This window comes from Myxocyprinus asiaticus, chromosome 33, assembly GCF_019703515.2.
Source record: "Myxocyprinus asiaticus isolate MX2 ecotype Aquarium Trade chromosome 33, UBuf_Myxa_2, whole genome shotgun sequence".
In the NCBI taxonomy this organism is placed as follows: Eukaryota; Metazoa; Chordata; class Actinopteri; order Cypriniformes; family Catostomidae; genus Myxocyprinus; species Myxocyprinus asiaticus.
In genome coordinates this window covers 23,266,201-23,285,651 of record NC_059376.1, presented here as the reverse complement: position 1 = coordinate 23,285,651, position 19,451 = coordinate 23,266,201, and the positions used below count along the sequence as shown (strand labels likewise).

At 39.9% G+C, this 19,451-nt stretch overlaps 1 protein-coding gene across 2 annotated transcripts in view; it reads left to right on the top strand.

Moving 5' to 3' along the window:
- The window catches only part of LOC127424243 (glutamate receptor ionotropic, delta-2-like), a 618,756-nt gene that overhangs the window by 60,234 nt on the left and 539,071 nt on the right, over positions 1-19,451 (top strand). For both annotated transcript variants that reach the window (XM_051669247.1, XM_051669248.1), the window contains exon 2: positions 15,930-16,085. In XM_051669247.1, coding sequence (XP_051525207.1) covers positions 15,930-16,085 — 156 coding nt within the window. The remainder of the gene's footprint in view (positions 1-15,929; positions 16,086-19,451) is intronic.

Genomic DNA, 19,451 nt, shown 5'->3' with positions numbered 1-19,451 from the left:
AACGTCTATTCACACTGAGTCCATAAAAAATGAAACTAAAAATTATTTCACTCCTGTACAGTTGGCAGCGCTGTTGCGTGGCTATTGTTATGCCAGTCTCCTGTCCACACCTTCAGCTGTTAAGAGGTTAATATAATGAATGCTGTTAAAGCATTTAATTACCTAATTTGGTATAACTGTTGCATTATGTTCTTTCCATGTTGTTGATGCATTTTGAGGAGTATATAATCTGTTTTTTATGCGAGTGAGATGAGTAAATTGCGCTGTTGTATATTTATTGTATTTTGCTACGAGTATATTACAAACAGACACCTGAAGCCAACTCTTTTTATAATGCCTGGATAAATGCCTAGATAATATAACACAAGGTACATTGATATAAATACATGTGGAATAATGTACATTAAGAATAACAGGTGTATTATAAAATATGATGCATAGCCTAATATTAAAAGAATATAAAATAATACGCTGGCTCTCGGTCTTTATTAAAATCCTTGCAAATTCGTTTGTCTACGGTAAAGTATAGCATGTAAAGAGTCTTTTTGAGGATTTTCTATGAGCTCAGTGCAAACGAATTGCTGAACCTCTCTGCTATTTTTAATGCTATGAGAATATAACAGGCACAGTGATAATACATATTAAATAATGTACATTAAGACAAACAAAAAAGAACATAAGCATACTTTCAAAAACAGAGTGGGTTTATGTTTGTACAAAGGGTTCATGAACTGCAACTATTTATTTTTAATTATATAATTTTCACGGGTGTGTATCAGCTGAATGTATGCCGGTGTTTGCCAGTTGATTAGCGTCATCAACATGCTGGACTGAGCAGCTGCAGCAACTGACAAAAAACTCTTATCTCATCAGTCAGTCAGTTTTCATCGCAGGAACACAAATTGGAACACTCACCATAAAAAAAAAAACTTTGGATTGTTGACGGACGATTTGTCGGATACAAAAGCTAGTTCGGAACGAACATTCGTACTGAAAAAACAGACTTGGTGTGAACAGGCCTTAACACTGTATGTCTTGCAATCATTAGTAAAAGGCACACTGAGTCATTTTCATCTTTAAACTTTGTATTACACACATTCCACTTGTTTGTCCTCTATAAATATGACCTATATTCGAATGGATTTGGTATTCAGAATATTGCATGCATAGATGCAAAGCTGTTAGCCTGTAGGCAAATGGAAAAGTTGGGGCTGCACACAGTCTGTTGGCTGGGAGCACTTGCTTTTTTCATCTCCTTCACTCCCCCCACTCTCTTGTCCTCCAGGCCACCCACTTCTGCTCCAGTGATGAATAAAACAACAGACTCGGGTTTGTTATGTTTGTGCTGACTCCCTGTGTTTTAAATGAAGCAGCAGACAAGCGCGAACACATTTACAAGTAGCGCCTTGCTTCGTAACACACATAATCACGCACAGGTCAACAGGGGAAGGGCAAACGGCTCCTGAAAAGTTCGCTTCATTGAAAAGCTTCCATGCCATAAATGAAAACTTCGGTACAAGATAAGGAAGGTAACCTGGCCCTTGAGCTGATGTATATGGCCAGGGGAGAGAGAAGCTCCCTTAGTTGTTCTTTTTAAGTCTGATCCCATAATTTGCCTCATTTCTGCTCATGGCTGATGTGTTCTGTGGTGATGGATTATGGGCCTGGGCACATTGTGTTAGATCTTGCATATCTTCAGCCAAGCTTGTCAGGAGCTGACCAACCTGCTTTTAAATTAATCCATCCCATCTCTCTCCCTGTCTCTCTCTTTTCCTTTTTCGTTCTCTGACACCCCAGAGTGAGTAGGGCGAGGCTGTGTCTTCTCATGCAGAATTTTTCACAGAATTACATCAGTGTCAAGCAGGCGAACACTTCCAGAAAATGTACCTCTCAGAATAGATGGATTATTACGTCTGTAACGCAACCTTATTCACAACAGCCTTACAAACATTTAAAAGATGCCTAACTGAATACGGACACCTACTTAAATTTTTGTTTATCATCTGCCTAACTTTCAGAAAGTGTAGCTAGCTATTTGAAAAGGTCACAACAAGCTACAGTAAATGCACTTCCTCAATGATGGCTTGTACTTAGCAAATCCATTTGAAAATAACTGGGAGAGGTGTCTTGGTTTACAGAGAATGACAGAGTCAAGGCAGTCTACTAACCTGTAATTCTAGTACATTTTCTCTCAGACCTTAATGTTGCGACCTCACCCTAGACGAGGTTATAACATAATTACTTTAAATACTTAAAGTAATTAAATACTTTGTTACGTCCCGTCTAGGGGTAAGGACTCACCATTAATAGAAACATTATATAATTTTTCTCCAACATGTGCTTTATAGATATTAGTGAATAAACAGCTAAACTTAAAGGAATATTCCAGGTTCAATACAAGTTAAGCTCACTTAACAGCATTTGTGGCATAATTTTGATTAACGTAAAGAAAAATATTTTTGTGAGGGTTTAAAGGCAGAAATGTGAAGCTTATTATTTTATAAAAGACTTTACATTAATTCTTCTTTTAAAACTTTTTTGTATTATTTAGGCTGTAAGATGTTTCATTTTTACAGTTGTTTTAAGGAATTACTGTTTTGTCGTCATGGCAACAAATTGTAAAATTGCATATAATTTTAGACAGAAAAGTTTAGTAAGCGATTTTATCACACTTAAATCATGTCAACACACATATTGTTTATGTGTTATGGCTATACTTTTGAAGCTTTGAGTATATTAAAGACTACAGATTCGACATATTCACTTCCATGGTAAGTGTCTCACTGTTACCCAGGTTTTTGCTTTTTTTTCCAGGAAAAGGAAGGACAAGTCAAAATTATTTTTTTGTGGTAATCAATATTATGCCACAAATGATTGTATTGAACCTGGAATATTGGTGAATGCATTGGTCTCTTCAGTGATGCTCACGAATCAGGACTAATGTTGGGATTCACAAGTCGTCACAAAAAGGAGCCTGCATGCTTGATGTGTGCAGTACCTGTAAGATCATCAGTGTGTTTAAACCTTAGGACAATAAATTATCTTATGCCTCAGTCTTAGTCTAAGTCTTATACTTGAATTTCTATCTCTGACTTTAAGACATCATTACTTGTCACCAGAGTTAAAAAGCAAACCTATATTAAGTGTTAATCTGACACTTACCGAGAGACCCTCAGAGCTGTAAATGAATGAATCAAAGCTCACTTTCCTGATTGTCTAGCCCTTTTGAGAGGTTCCTTGTGAGACCTGATTCTCTCATTCCAACAAACACAGACAGTGGGGACGCTGCGGGGAGCCATAGCAACAATCCTCAAGCTGTACGGGTAGGTGAAAATAACTCTTCGCCTGCCCCACTTTCCCCGGCATCTCCTCTCATTGCTTCTGCGCCTCTCCGTCTGCTGGACAGTGTAACTCATTGTTGGACTGTCACTCTCTTAATGATGTCAAAGGGTATTTCTCTAACAGGAGTCACGCCTTCACGTGCCCATCTGTCTAAGGACTCAGCAGCCCCATTTAAGCCAGGTTTGATTAAATGTCAGAAGCAAAGATGTGTGCAAAAGGAAAAGGTGAAGGACAGCAATGCAGGATGGAAATTGCTTTTGAGGGGTAGGGGAGGATAGCAGCTTAATGCATTAATGATGAAGGGAAATTAATTTACATTGTAATAATGAAAGTGCTTGGGAGCTGGATGGATTGTGGAGGGAGGCATATGGCAGCTTTCGCTGAAGAAACCATCTGAATATTTTTTCAAATCATTCTCAAAGGGGATAATGCACAGCAGGTGTCTCATTGCACACACAGGTCCTGTCACGCTGCCGATGGGAAAGCTTTCACTGACATTTTTCTACCAAAGTCCTAATATGGCCGTTCTGCTCTCACCTGAATGAGAATGGGCCCTGACATAAAGCAGAATGCATAACCACCTGTCAGACAATCACAGCTCCTTGTCTTGTAACAGCTGTATTGTAACAAATACAAATTAACAATGACTAGTCTTGTTTGTAATAAGTTACAGTCAATTAACCCCACAGTGACTTCTGTTGCACCAATGGTAGTTAATGAATCTGCTCACAAAGAGGAGATTCTACTCCCTAATTTAGACATTGTTTTCATGTGGTAAAGGATGTCCCTGCTAAAAAGACCAGCTTAGATCAACATTTCCATTTCTTTTCAGTACTTCTTCATGCTGGTGTATACTGGTTAGTGCTGGTCTGGAGATTGTTTGGTTGCATAACCATGCGGTTCACTAGCAAAACTTAGCTGATGAAGCTTTCAGTTGCCAAATTCATTGAAATAGTCTTTCAAGAATAAAGAGTTTAGCTGCATCAGAATTTGCGAACTTTCAGAGTATGTACTGCATTTGATGAAGAATATACTTATTAGCCATTAATAAAGGAAGTTCATTTAGTATGCATGTAAGTAGTATGAACATACTGCTGAACATACACGGGCAAAGTTGGCATTGTTCCAAGACCAGGAAATATGACATAGTAGCAACAGCTGTGAAAATTATTTAGTGTGGTTTTGTTAAACATCTTGTGGTTCTACACCATGTTTTAAAATTAAACATTTTGAATATGATGTCTTCTCAGCTCTGTCCAATAGATGCTCACTTCAGAATCTTGCCAAATGTAATAGGTCATCCGAATATTTCTCACCTACTGCTTTATGAATACTGAGAATTTGGACATACTACTCTGTTGACAATGCTTTTGTCATACTATATGGTAGGAAAGTATGCATATTGGGACACAGGACAGGTGTGCATTGCCACATCTCTCAGCGGGTGGGTGTGAGCGTAATGTTCCTCTACAAAATGCATTCTAATTTAGTCAATTATGGTTGTTGTCTTATACAGTCTATTACAAATGTTATTGTGATACATCTATTCTTATTGCCACCAGAATGAGGCATTGTAATATGTAAAAAGACAATGGGAGGGCAATGTCGGAGGGAGTTGTTTAGTCTGACACCCGTCTTCCATTCTTAATCACTGAGTGTTTAGACTCTAAGACCTCTTACAGAAGGCCAGAAGGCTCCTCAAAAACAGTTGTTAAGTGTTACATCCCCTACCAAAATTTAGTTGTTTTGAGACTGCTAGCGGGATGCCACCCAAAGATGATCTCTCTTGCCCTGTACTCACTGGTACCTATCTTAAGTGATCCAATCAGAAGTGTGTCTCAAATGCATCACCTGTTGCCACTTTTATCCAATTTTGAGGGTATTTCTGACTTTGTGACTATATAAGTGATTTATTTTCAGTTTTTTACTGCATGTTGATAAAGAAAAGTAGCACAGAGCATTTCTCCCAAAATATTTGAATTATCTAACCACAAATGCAATATTTTAAGCACAATTCTCTTTTATTTCACTCAAAAACATGCACTGAATTAACTTTAGATATGCTTGTCTTACTATGTCATTTCATGTTGATCTCAGGCATTCTGAAGATATTCTATTAAGTCTTGTATGTGACTATTTAAGGGCTTTTCAAATGTTTTATTGATCTGAAGGTTGTTGTCTTTTAAAGCCAGATAAGTTTAAAACCCGTTTTTACACAGCTGTTGATTGACAGGTAAGAAGGCATCCTTCTCTGTCCGAAACGCATGAGGTTATGCTAATACCATGTGTAAACGGTGTCTCTGGTTAAGCTAGTTAAGCAGACTGGATGTGACACTGGTATCCCATGCGTCGAAAACACAACATATCTATGCTGGTGTTTTCAGCAGGGGTGCCATCACTGTTTTAATATGGTTATGATGGGCTTTAAATAACTGCAAATAACCACAGCAGGTTGCCAGTCGTTCTTGACAGTTTAATTAAATTTCACCCATGGACCAATAAATGCAGGCACAGGCTTGAGGGGAGACCACCATACATCCTCCAACAAAAGCCAGAACAGCACCATTTGTTTTGCATGCTGGCAGACAACGTGAGGGCTTCACGGCTGCTAAGCAAAAATTGAGAGTTATTAATGGCTGACAGTGCATTGCAGGCCTCTGCCAGTATGATAAACAATGCTCCATGTTGCCTTTTTATATCACATATTATATCAGGCCATTACTGTTCTCAGTGGTCTGCAAAGCTCATTAATCCGCCTTGTCTCAGAGGTGTCACCACACACTGGCCGTCCTTTTTAGAGATGCGCCCCTGTGGCCATAAATATGCACCTAAGTCTCCAAAGCCTTCTTACCATTGCATACTAATACATCATCATCAGGCCACGCCAACAACACAGTTGCCTTCATCATCACCAAGGGCCACATGGGTAGATCAGGGTTGTAGCCCTTAAACACAGCAGTGCCATCTTTGATTTTTGACAACAATGATGATGAGGCTGTGAGGGATTGATGTACATTATTTTCAATGGGTTGTACTGTAATTTAAAGTGTTTTTGGATCGTTCCACTGACAAAATATCTTTCCAGACATGAGTTGTGAAAAATCAGATGGGATTTTTTTAATAAAGGAGATTTATACAGCTTTGTTCTGTGTGTGCCATTGAAGAGATGATAAGTCTATCCCTCACAGCCTCGTTTTCATTCAAGTCAAAGATGGCGTTAATGTGAACAAGGTCTATGCTTTTTTACTTTATCCTCCTGACTGCTGTACTGTACATTAAAAACCCCCTTCTTTGTCTGATTGTTCAGCTGGCCCATCTGACCTTTGGAACTGTGTGTGTGTTTGTTCAGTATTACCATTATGCCCTTAGGGGTGTTAAGTCATTTTGAATTGTGCGATAGAGGACCTAGTTTACACCTGGTGGTATTTAAGACAGATATGCATCTGAAATGTGTCTCTAGTGACCACTTATGATCAGATTTCGAGGGAAGGGTCTCTGATTTAATGATCACCTACATCACTTCGTCAGTGTATCGCTGCATTGCCGATAAAGTGCAAAAAAGTTTTTAAAAAGTACATACAGTAAAATCAGCACACTGTTGCTTTCAAATGAACTTATTCTCGCTGCAAATTTGACTTTTCGAGTGGAATGCATATTGTTATTTTACATAAGCATGCAAAGTATTAACTGAACTTCAGAAATGAGACCAACCAGAGAACTTGCCAAATGTAGATATTAAAACCAGGTGTAAACTTAAATTTGGGGTGTTAACCAAGATAACACAAGTGGTCAGCCCTAACACTGACCACTTGTGTTGTCTTGGTGAACACCCCAAACTCAAACTCCCATACACGCACATGTGTATACATACATTAGTGATGTTTTCTCCACCATAATAGGTGCTTTTACGGGAGATTCACCAGATAGTTTCCAAATGGCAATTTGCTTGCAAAGGCAGTTTCATTACACTGCCAATACCACTTAATATGGTTGTATGACAGGATGAACTACAGAGACTTTTCACCCAGCTGTGGTCCTCTCAAACTGACTAATAGTGACAGGCCTGACAGTGTGTTCCAATATAGAGCCTCTAGCTGCTCTGACTGACATGAAGGAGGGAAAAAGTCGTCTATCGTTTTCTTCAGGCCGAGACAGTTCATTCAGAGAGAACACACTGTTTAACCCGCTTATGGCCAATTATCCAAGCTCTTCCTCCAATGAATTTGACATTGTTTGAGAAGATCAATACGTTTTTGTCATCAGTGTGACATTGAATTATTTTGGCATTGTTCCATGTTCCTAATCCTTGTAAATGATTAATTGATTCTCATGGACAAAATGGAAGAATTCAGTTGCATTGCGATTGTCCTGTGCCCTTAGTTAGAAATTAGTAATAAAAGAAAGAAAGATAAAGGCGAGTCAATGCATACCCACTTCCTCAATAAGTAAGGCTATTATGGGTGGCACAAGTGACAGTCACTGGCCAAATAAATCCATAAAAATATAATTTTTAATTCAGTATATATGAAAGATGTGTTAGTATAGCAGTACATTTTTTATTAGTGAGCAAAGGAACCCGAGTTCAAATCCTGACCTAATATATATAGGTTTTTTAATATATCACGCATAATTGCAATTAAACTTGACAGCCAGTGATCACCATTTTATGGAAAAAAGTAGCTTTGACATTTGAAATTTTTGGAACATGCCCCCTCAGTTTTAATGGACATGATGCTTCTGCTGCTGCTTCTGATGATGATGAGAATAACAATAGCAACAACAACAGTTACAAATGTTCACCAGAAAGGGAGCAGTAACATTAACATTGTCTAATTGTCTAATAATAATCAATCATTAGCTACAATAAACTAACATTTCCAAATCATTGCATGATTGCTTCAAGAGGACAGGGAAAAATAATTTGGATGCTGTGTCAAAAAGTATACTTACTTTTTTTGGTTGGCCAAAGTTCATTTGAGCTGAGCCCACTTAATTAACCCAATATTTCTTGACGAGAAACCATTTAAGCAGTATATAATTTAATTAATTAATTTAAATTTTTAATTAATTAATTAATTAATTTATATACATGTACATTAATTAATTATACATAAGTATATAAGATCTATATTTTTTAATTAATTAAAAATCAACTTTATGCTGCTTTAAAAACAAATATTGGGTAAAATTAAAAGGGAGCACATGGAATTTACTCATTTCATTTACCAGAAAACTTTAGATTTCATGTAGCTTACACTTTAAAATTTGTATTTTAATTAAGGATCTCTTTCTGCCTGATCTAAAAAAATAAAAAAATAAAAAATTTGGTTTGTATAACTAAATGTAATCAGGTTGATTCAGACATATTAAATTGTTTTTCTTTTTAATTTAAAAAAAGCGGTTAATTTAGATGTTACCACATTTTTTACCTAACACAAGTTACTTGACAAAATATTTTACATATGCAGTACATATCATAGACACAGTAACAACACATTTTGCCCAAACTGAGTCATTACACTAATTGGGTCTGTTTATTTTCAGTCTTAGACTCTTTAGATTAAAAATTTTCTAACATCTAAATTACTTTTAATTGGTCAAAAATCAAGTCAAAAATATTATTTAACAAACTTTAACTGCATTAGGTTACACCACGAAAGACTATAATTTGGGGTTTAGATCAAGTAGAAAGAGCCCCTTAAGGTAACTTGCAGGTTACCAATTTTTACAGTGATCCTGTGACAGATGGGAAGCCAATTTTCTCAGTTTCATTGTTGGCGTAGTTACTGCATTTGCATTTGTGGGGCACAATTTGACAAATAGCTAGAGAAAAACACTCACTCTTTGGCTTGATAACTTCAGATTTTATATCTCAATCCAAGCAATAATACATAAATTATTTGGCTAATTTTAAATTTACTGACTTTTCAGTCAAACTCCGATAGCAATGAATCAGTACTAATATATTATAATTACGGTTTGAAATGAACACCAGCCAACCCACCAAATGCAGGTAAAAATCATCCATGGTGGGTAATTCTGTCACTCTTACTAGCCACTTTGGCAGGTGATGTTTTTTCAGGGTTTTTCCTGCATTGAAAATTCTGTGAATGTCGGGCTACTCGGAGCTGCTGCCGAAGGAAATGTAATGATATTCATGCCTCTCATAACTTACACATGCATCTGTTCAGGGCGAATGAATTATGCTTTCGCATGCACCACCGCAGCGCACACCAGAGCACTCTAGAGATAAGATCGCCAGAGCTCTGGAACAGCCAGGGTTGGCACCTGTCCCGTTAAATACGGGATTGTCCCATTTAAAAAATGAAAAGGTGCATCCTGTATCGAATCAATACGGGGCACGATTTGTCCTGTATTTTAAGCTGGTCAGATGGCGTCAGTGAAATCGTTCAAGATCGTTAATTTAATCTTGATGTTCATTGTAAATGTTGCCTAATGCAGGTAAGGGACTGTCTAAAAAGTCCACACATTGTGCTAAAACATCCTAATACTGTCGCGGGCGTGATAAGGGGCCACTGATCCACACAAACAACAACTGCCATTGCAACAAACATCTATTAGACTTTATTTTTATTAGGCTTCAGCTGTGAAAGGTGTAGTTAAAGGTTTCTAAAGGTGTTTAGGCTATTAGTTTTTTTATAACAAGCACTGTTTTTTATTTTTTATTTTAGAAAAAACTATCAACATTAACCTAACCACAGTAATGTGAAGCCACCCATGGTCTTATCTAATGGCCTTGTCATTACAAATGCCACTGTTAAACAATGGTAGAACAATGGTAATCTTTCATAGGCAAGTACAAATAGAAGGGATTGAAACTTCCATGAACTATGGAAAAATCATTGACACTAAAACTTTAGGCCTGTGTCCTGCTGAACTCACATAATTCCAGTTTAAATAAAATGTCCAAACAAATGCATGCAGTTACAGTCTTCAGTTACCTTTATCATTTTTTTGTGAGGTGGGGGATTTTGGCTAGTGAAAATTCTGAGTGGCATTTAAAACATGCCCAAATCACTCAAAGCATTCCATGCATTCCCAACCAGGCTCCAAAGACATGCACAACAGTCCTAAACACTAGAATTCTCATTACACTTATAACACGCACTACACCCATCCACCAAACCAGAAAACACTCTAGGCCATAAATTACCAAAATGAGACATGACCAACACCAAACCTACACACCCAGTGTCCTCGCATATGCACAAAACTTGGTCAAACTCCACACATGCAATCCACATGCACATCCCCCCCCCCCCCCAAAACGATCCACAACAAACACTCAACTTCAACACACAACTCCTCTGAACACACACCCAATGTAAATCGTCCTGGTTACTTTCGTAACCTCCATTCCCTGATGGAGGGAACGAGACAGTGTGTCGATGTAGTGACACTAGGGGTTGCCTTTGGGAGCCCCGAACACCTCTGATCTTTGAAAAAATGCCAATGGGAATTGGCGAGAGGAATTTGCATGCCACTCCCCTGGACATACGGGTATAAAAGGAGCTGGCTCGCAACCACTCATTCAGGTTTTGTGCTGAGGAGCTGATACAAGGTCCCGGCCATTTCAGTGGGTAGTTCAGTGTTGTGGCAAGAGGGACACACATCTATCTGTTACTTACTCGACATTGTGTCGATGTAGTGACACTAGGACCTATACAAAATGCAACAACGACTGAACTGTGTTACATGGACTGGCAGTGTGAGACGGGCAGACCGCTGTGTGCCTCGTAGCCAGCACACCAGGCTGTCACATAACAGTCCCTTCAGGGACAAGTCGACTGCCCAAAAAATAGGGACAGGTTAGCCCAGCCGTGGCCTTTTTTCCTCTTTTTTCTCCCCAAAAAGAGTGGAATTTGTTTACCGACTGGGGGCCATAAGTGTCTACGTTGGGGTGGTGTCACTCCCAAGGGGAAGACACCGCAGAGACCACATGCAATGGGGGGGGGGGGTTTGAGTGGAAATACGTCACATGGTCTTACTGAGTCTTGTCAGAAGTATGTCATGTGGAGAATTCCCATGGTAGGTCCTACCCAAGGGGGGAGGAGCTCTACAAACACGGTGACCAGGGCAGAGGAACCTTGTCCTGAGCGTGATATTCCATCATGATGGAGTCAATGACCCAGTGGGTGATCCTCTGTTTGGAGACAGCGCTCCCTTTCTACTGACCACCAAAGCAGACAAAGAGCTGCTCGTGTGATCCAAATAGATGCGTAAAGCACGCACCGGACACAGCAATGCCAAGGCTGGGTCTGCCTCCTCCTGGGGCAGCGCTTGCAGGTTCACCACCTGATCCCTAAACAGGGTTGTGGGAACCTTGGCACATAGCCCAGTAGGGGTCTCAGGATCACGTGAGAGTAGCCCAGACTGAACTCCAGGCAAGTTTCGCTGACAGAGAATGCCTGCAGGTCCCCTACCCTCTTGATGGAAGTGAGCACAGTCAGGAGGGCAGTCTTCAAAGAGAGTGCCTTTAGCTCAACTGACTCCAGGGGCTCGAAGGGAGCTCCCCGTAGACCCCGAAGGACTACCGAGAGGTCCCACAAGGGGATGAGGCATGGTCTGGGGGGATTCAACCTGTGAAAGGTGCCCGCCACGACCTTGTGAGCTCCTCATGCACCTCCGGGAAGAAAGGGACCGGGGCGTGGCACGGCCGTGAGCGGTGCTGGGCCCAGGAACCAATCGTCAGGCTGCAAGGGTTTGGGGGGGTGGAAGGTTCTACTCCAGCCCGACATACGCAGCCACCCGGGCAAGCATGGCTGCCAGCTGCACGTCAGGCTGCGACTGGGCGACCACACCCGAAGGTGGGAGCCCAGTCAAGTCCTCAGGGTCAGACTGGACAGCCCGCTCTCCGATGCTGCAATCGAGAGCTCATCCACTTCGCGAGCGCCGAAATGAGATCGCGAATTTTAACATTTGCCTTTACACATGTACACATTTGCTTTATAAAACACACAATGTAAACACATTTGTTCCTTGAAAAAGTGCTGGGGACGAAGTTTGGTTTTATTGAAAGTGAGGGGAACATGTCCACTGCATCCCCCTCGTATTCTACACACATGTATTTCTGACTTTTCCACTGTTTTCTGCTCTGATATAAACAAGACAGGTTATAAGAAATCTGATTGACGCCCCTGTCTCTGACTGTGGTGGCTAATCAAATTTTAAGGGTGACCATTCTGGACACACCCTTGTTACTTGGTGATATTGTTACCAGATGTTGTTGTATGAAATTATGATATAATAACAGAAAAATATGGCTGTATTAATCCAGTTGCCCTTGGTATGTCTGCTTGAGTCTGATTCAGTGCTATTTCTTTCCTCTTTGATTTATTTGATGAAGTTGCCTTTTTTTCTCACAACTCAATTGCCCAAGATCTGCAGCCACTCAGCCTGTTCAGAGCTGCAATACAGTAGCTTGTAAATCAGTACTTGCAACTGCCCTCTCATAGTCGCACACACGTGCTCACTTGCACTCTCTCACTCATCCGAAGAAGAGAAGCCCCCAAGAGATTTGCTTTTTTCCTCTTGAGAGTGGCTGCAGGATATTAATCTGGGCAGTGTTGCTCATGAGGACATGCCACAGGCTCTTGAGCATCTTATTATGGAATATGTTTTGTTCTCAATCATGCTACCTAGGTCCTTGAGAAAGTCTGTGCTGCATTTTGAACAAGCATCTGTGTCCTTTCGAAAATATAACCTTTTTTTTGCTGCCATCCTGAACCTCAGAAGTGCCACGATCATTCAAACTGAGTGGGCATATGCCAAGTGCATTCTGAATGCATCTTATGTACACAATTAAGTTGCATGATTATTGCAGGTACTAAAAAGTGTTTGTTGAAATAGCTGTGGCAGAAATTCCCATTCCCACTAGTCCAATCGAGTCACACCTTCTGCAGATCTTTTGCTTCATACTGATATTTCTGTCATCGTCTAACCACCTTCATGTTGCTTGAAACTCATATTACCTTTTCCATGTGGAACACAAAAGGAGTTATTACCAAAATGTTAAAGCTGCTCTTTCCAGTACAATGAAAATGTATGGTGATCACTGGCTGTAAAGTCCAGTCACAATTTTAACTGGTTATAAAGGAATAAATTTAGGTCACCTTGATTGCTAATAAAAAACTCTACCTCTAGACCAACAGTTCTTTCTCATAGTAATGGCTACTGAATTACTACTAACTATGAAACATTACTTTTTCTTTGACCTTGTGCTTAGGGCGATAAGGGAGCCAAGATCCCCACTGGTGCCCCTTAAAAAATGGGTGCATGACTCCCATGACACTTCAAGATTATTGGTCATTATCTGTCTTATTTCCCCCCAATTTATTATGAAGCAAGGTGGCAAGGTGCTCATTACTGACATGCAAGTTGAAAAGTTACAACAGATTATTATTCTGCTTGAACTCTGAATTATGGATATTTTACTTAAGGTGGCAAAACAAACCAAGGGAGGGTGGCCATAGAGAATAATACGCCCTCTGCTGTATTCCCCTCTGCAACGGATGAGTTATGCAGCTTTACAGAAATTTCTACCTTGAGTTTTGTTTCTATGGCAACTCAGATAACAGACCCATTATGATGTTTTGCAGATGATTGGAGACAAAGTGTGTGGGTGTTTTCTGAGATTTGTCTTGTTAAAAGCCTGACAGTTTTCATACAGTCTTGCAGGTAGTGTCTTGACTTGTCCTGTTCACTACTGTCCACAGTATTTAATGTGATATACTGTCTCTTGTTGCCACTAATGTATAGAGTACCAATTCATCCCTACGAAAGTCATGAACTGTGAAAATACTTGGCTTTAGCCTACTTCTTACGGACCACTAGGAGTTGACAAATTTACTTTCATGCATACAAGTCTACAAGATTAAATTTCCTTGTACATAGATATACAAGATCCGATTCTAGGCTCTGAAATACTGTTTTCTGCAACAGCCACTCTGCAGTGTCCAACAAGTGTAGATTAAATTGTTTACAGAAACATTTGCACTCTGCCTGCACTTATAGAAACCTGATGTGCACATACTGTATGTGGAGAACATTGTGTTTACGTGCATTTATATACAGTTGTGCTCAAAAGTTTGCATATCCTGGCAGAAATTGTGAAATTTTGGCATTGATTTTGAAAATATGACTGGTTGTTTCAAGGAGCACAATACGACGATACTTGAACAAAAATGAGCTGCATGGTCGAGTTGCCAGAAAGAAGCCAATGTCACAAAAAAGCCCGGTTACAATATGCCCGACAACACCTTGACATGCCTCACAGCTTCTGGCACACTGTAATTTGGAGTAATGAGATCAAAATAGAGCTTTATGGTCACAACCATAAGCACTATGTTTGGAGAGGGGTCAACAAGTATTGTGCTCCTTGAAACAACCACACAGAGCAGCCTGTATTTCTCCTGAGGTTACCTGTGGGTTTTTCTTTGTATACCGAACAATTCTTCTGGCAGTTGTGGCTGAAATCTTTCTTGGTCTGCCTGACCTTGGCTTGGTATCAAGAAATCCCTGAATTTTCCACTTCTTAATAAGTGATTGAACAGTACTGACTGGCATTTTCAAGGATTTGGATATCTTTTATATCCTTTTCCATCTTTATAATGTTCCATTACCTTGTTATGCAGGTCTTTTGACAGTTATTTTCTGCTCTCCATGGCTCAGTATCTAGCCTGCTCAGTGCATCCACGTGAGAGCTAACAAACTCATTGACTATTAATACATAGACACTAATTGCAATTTAAAAAGCCACAGGTGTGGGAAATTAACCTTTAATTGCCATTTAAACCTGTGTGTGTCACCTTGTGTGTCTGTAACAAGGCCAAACATTCAAGGGTATGTATTTGGGTGATTTCTGTTATCATTATGATTTAAAAAGGAGCCAAACAACTATGTGATAATAAATGGCTTCATATGATCACTATCCTTAAATAAAATACTTTTTTTGCATGATCAGTCATATTTTCTAAATCAGTGCCAAAATTTCACAATTTCTGCCAGGGTATGCAAACCTTTGAGCACAACTGTATATGATAACTGTGTATTAACTTTAAATAGTTGCCCGTCTACATGCAAAACCCTCTTTACTTAAAAGCTGGTGTATTATGCATAGTGTAGAATTGATTTAATATATTCTAAGTAATGTGCTGAATAAAGCCAGACAGAGTAATAAAAATAAAGCATTAGTGTTTGGCACAGTACTGCTGTCTGAAGCTCATTTTATGTTGTATATAGTCATTTTGCTTATGTTGTGGTAAAAAGTGTTTCCTAACTTTTATATTTGCATGTCCATAAATATTTGTCATTTCTTGCTTCAAAGAAAATAAATTGATTTCTAGAATGTGCTACCATATCAGTTATGTTGGCTAGATACATTTCATATTGCCTCAGTTTCTTAAAAAAATATAAATGAAGAATGAATACTGAAGAGATTGTAGCTATTTATGGATTCATGTTTATTTGAGAAACATTGTAGTACCTTCTGTGTTTTGAAGCTTGAGCACCAAGGTAGTACTGTGCAGTACTACAGCACAATGACGAATCTTAATAATCTGTTTTAGGGGCCATTTTCGATGAGTCTGCCAAAAAGGATGATGAGGTGTTTCGCCTGGCGGTGGCAGATCTCAATCTCAACAACGAGATTCTGGAGACAGAGAAGATCACAGTATCCGTGGAGTTTGTAGATGGGAACAACCCTTTCCAGGCAGTGCAGGAAGGTATGTCATTTGATTACTGAATATTTCAATGATCTGACTTCACAACAGTGGCCTGCACTTTTCCACATTCATGCCCTCTAAAAGCCAAAGTCTCATAAGAGAAGCAATCACAATGCAGTGAATTGTGACTTGTTCATTAGCTGTGATTGCTCTCATTTATTTTTTCTTTCACTGCACTCTCAAAACATCTCAACAGACTGTTTGGTTTATAAATGTTGGATATATGATAAGTGCCTCATCAAATCAGTTTACACTAATTAGAATAGAACAAGACAAACAAAACGTTCTTTGTATTTTGAAAGATTCAGACAGACAGACATACTTGCATAGCTGATATCACTGAGACTGGCTGTGGTCTGGAGAGGAGTGTTTGCAGATGGCAAGGGGATTTTCTGAATAAATCTTTTGACTAATTTAATGAAAAACAAAAGTTGGCAAATAATATCAGAAAACAGACTGTTGCAAAATCAAAATAAGCTGAACATCAGTTAAGCAAGAGTTATTAGAATTGAAAATAAATTCTCCATAAGGGCCAAAATATCACAGCAAAATGACCTCATATACAGATCTACTGTATATTGTATATGAGGCATTTAATACAAATTGAGTAGTATACTAATGATAGTATGCTGACAGACAGACAGATAGAGAGACAGATTGACATACATAAAATAAATACATAAGATAGATAGATAGATAGATAGATAGATAGATAGATAGATATAAATGTATTTTACTATACATCACATGAGGGAAATTGTACATTAAACAAAACAAACAAAAAAAAAAAACAAAAAAAAAAACACACACATATAAATACATATGAACTGGAGTGTACTAAAGGTTGTAAACAGAGCAAAGTAAAGCATTTGTTGAGAAAAACAGTTGAAGGCAGAGGATTCAAAACAAGTCAATGTTTCACTTCTCATGCACACAGCAGACGAATTGTAGAGTCTTATGACAGTAGGCAGGAATGACCTTCAGTGGCACCCTCTGTTACACCGTGGATGGATCACCTTCTTACTGAACGCACTCCTCATTTCAGCAAACATGACTTGGAGTGGGTGGGAGACATTGTTCATGATGTTCATTAATTTAGACACCATTCTCCTCTGAGCCACTACCTCCCCAGAGTCGAATAATGTTTGCATTAGACTAAAGACATGAATAGCCTGCATTTGTTTACTCGCTATTAAAAATATACATGGGATGTAAATAACTTTTTTGTGCCTATAAGGCCTTTATTTACATTACAATTTAGCTTGAAATTCCTGAATTTTTTTAACTTGAAGGGTAAGTACAAACAATTTAGGTGCCTGTTTTAATCATTAGAATGATATCTTGGCTCGGAGTCCGCTGTTGCGCCTGCCATAACTGTCAAGCCGCATTGGTTTTATTTTCATAATTCAAAAGTTGTCGCCTCAAGAAGCATTACAACACAGGTTTTATGTCATTGATGGTTGGGGTTAGGTTTTTAGGGGTAGGGTGGGATTAGCGGCTGTAAAATATATAGTATATAAATTATTATATTGTTACAAAATTGTTTGTCACAGTACATAAATCTGCCTGTTACATCTTTTTATCCACCATTTCTCTTCGTCCCGTGATGCTTAGAATGAAATACGGGCATTACTTTCGTTTTCAAGAAAACACAGCTGTTGTGCAGCATATGTCCATTCATTCTTTTGTTGCGGTGTTGGAATTTGAGGAGAGTGTGTATGATTTTGTGAGGAATATATCAATCACTATACCAGAATGATAATAAACTGCAGAAAAGCCATAAAGACAAAGAAAGCGTGGACAAAATCGGTGTGCTGTTTCTCCCAGATGCAGTTAAAGATTTATCTAAGAACAAATGCAGTATTTTGAGCAGAATTATCTGTTGTTTTTAGTTGAGTACCTGTGTTAGTTCAACTTCAGATGTGTGTGCTTGTCATCTTGTCACCCTGCATGTTCAAATCAGACAGACACACTGAGGAAGAGCCGTGATGTTTTCATCCTTGGGTATGTAATAGCTTTTTCAAGTTTTCCGATGGGACAGATATTTCCTTTTAAATCTGCACGTAAGTTTATACTTTTGTTCAGCGGGTGATTGACAGGTGAGAGGTGGTGCTTCGCTGCCGTCCGGGATGCAGCAGGACGGCATTTTAAACCTCAAATGTGATGTGGTTTTTGACTACCTCTGTATGTTATTTTTGTGATCCAATCACAAAACATTTTACACCCCGATTACAACTATATTTAGCGCTGACCACACAAATATATCTACACAGATATAACGTCCTGGTTACTTTCGTAACGTCCGTTCCCTGATGGAGGGAACGAGACGTAGTGTCGATGTAGTGACACTAGGGATTGCCCTTGGGAGCCCCAAACACCCCTGATCTTTGAGAAAAGGCCAATGGGAATTGGCGAGTGGAATTTGCATGCCACTCCCCCGGACATACAGGTATAAAAGGAGCTGGCTCGCAACCACTCATTCAGGTTTTGTGATGAGGAGCCGAGACAGGGTCCAGGCCATTTCAGCGGGTAGTTCAGAGTTGTGGCAGGAGGGCCATCAGCGAACGGAGGTTACAAAAGTAACCAGGACGTTCCCTATCTGTCACTCACTCGACGTTGTGTCGATGTAGTGACACTAGGGGTCCCTATACAAAATGCCACAACTAGCTGAACTGTGTTATGTGGACTGGTGGTGCGAGATGGGCAACCATTGCGTGCCTCGTAGCCAGCGCACCTGGCCGTCACGTAATCTCCCCCAATGCTCCTATGAGTGTCGTACGGTCGTACGTACAAGTCGACTGCCCAAAATGGGGACAGGCCGCCCCAGCTGTGGCCTCTTTTATTTTTTCTCCCCAAAAAAGAATGGAAATCGTTCAGCTGGGGGCCATAAATGTCCGCGTCGGGGGTGTCCATTCCCAAGGGGAAGACACTGCAGAGACCACATCCTGCCCGAAGGGGAGGCAATTGTGTGGAAATACATCACATGGTCTTACCGAATCTTGTCGACAGTGTTGCATGTGGAGAAGTCCCCGTGGTAGGTCCTACACATGGGACGAACTGGCTCAACCCAGAGATTGAGGAACCTCGTGAAGGTATTGGGTGTTGCCCAGCCCACTGCTCTACCAATGTCTGCCAAAGAAGCACCATTGATCAGGGCCCAGAAAGCCGCCACACTCCTGGTGGAAGCCACGACCCCAAGCTCCGGGCGAGGGGGACCAAGGAGACGCGGTGGGGTGAAACCGGAGGCGCCACACTGAGGGGGCTCAGACCCTGAACTCGGGGCCGTGCTGAGTCTGGGGACATCGAAGCACTTACCTGGCTCCAGGTACCCACCATAGGACCGGTCAGCGACGGGGAGGAGGGAAC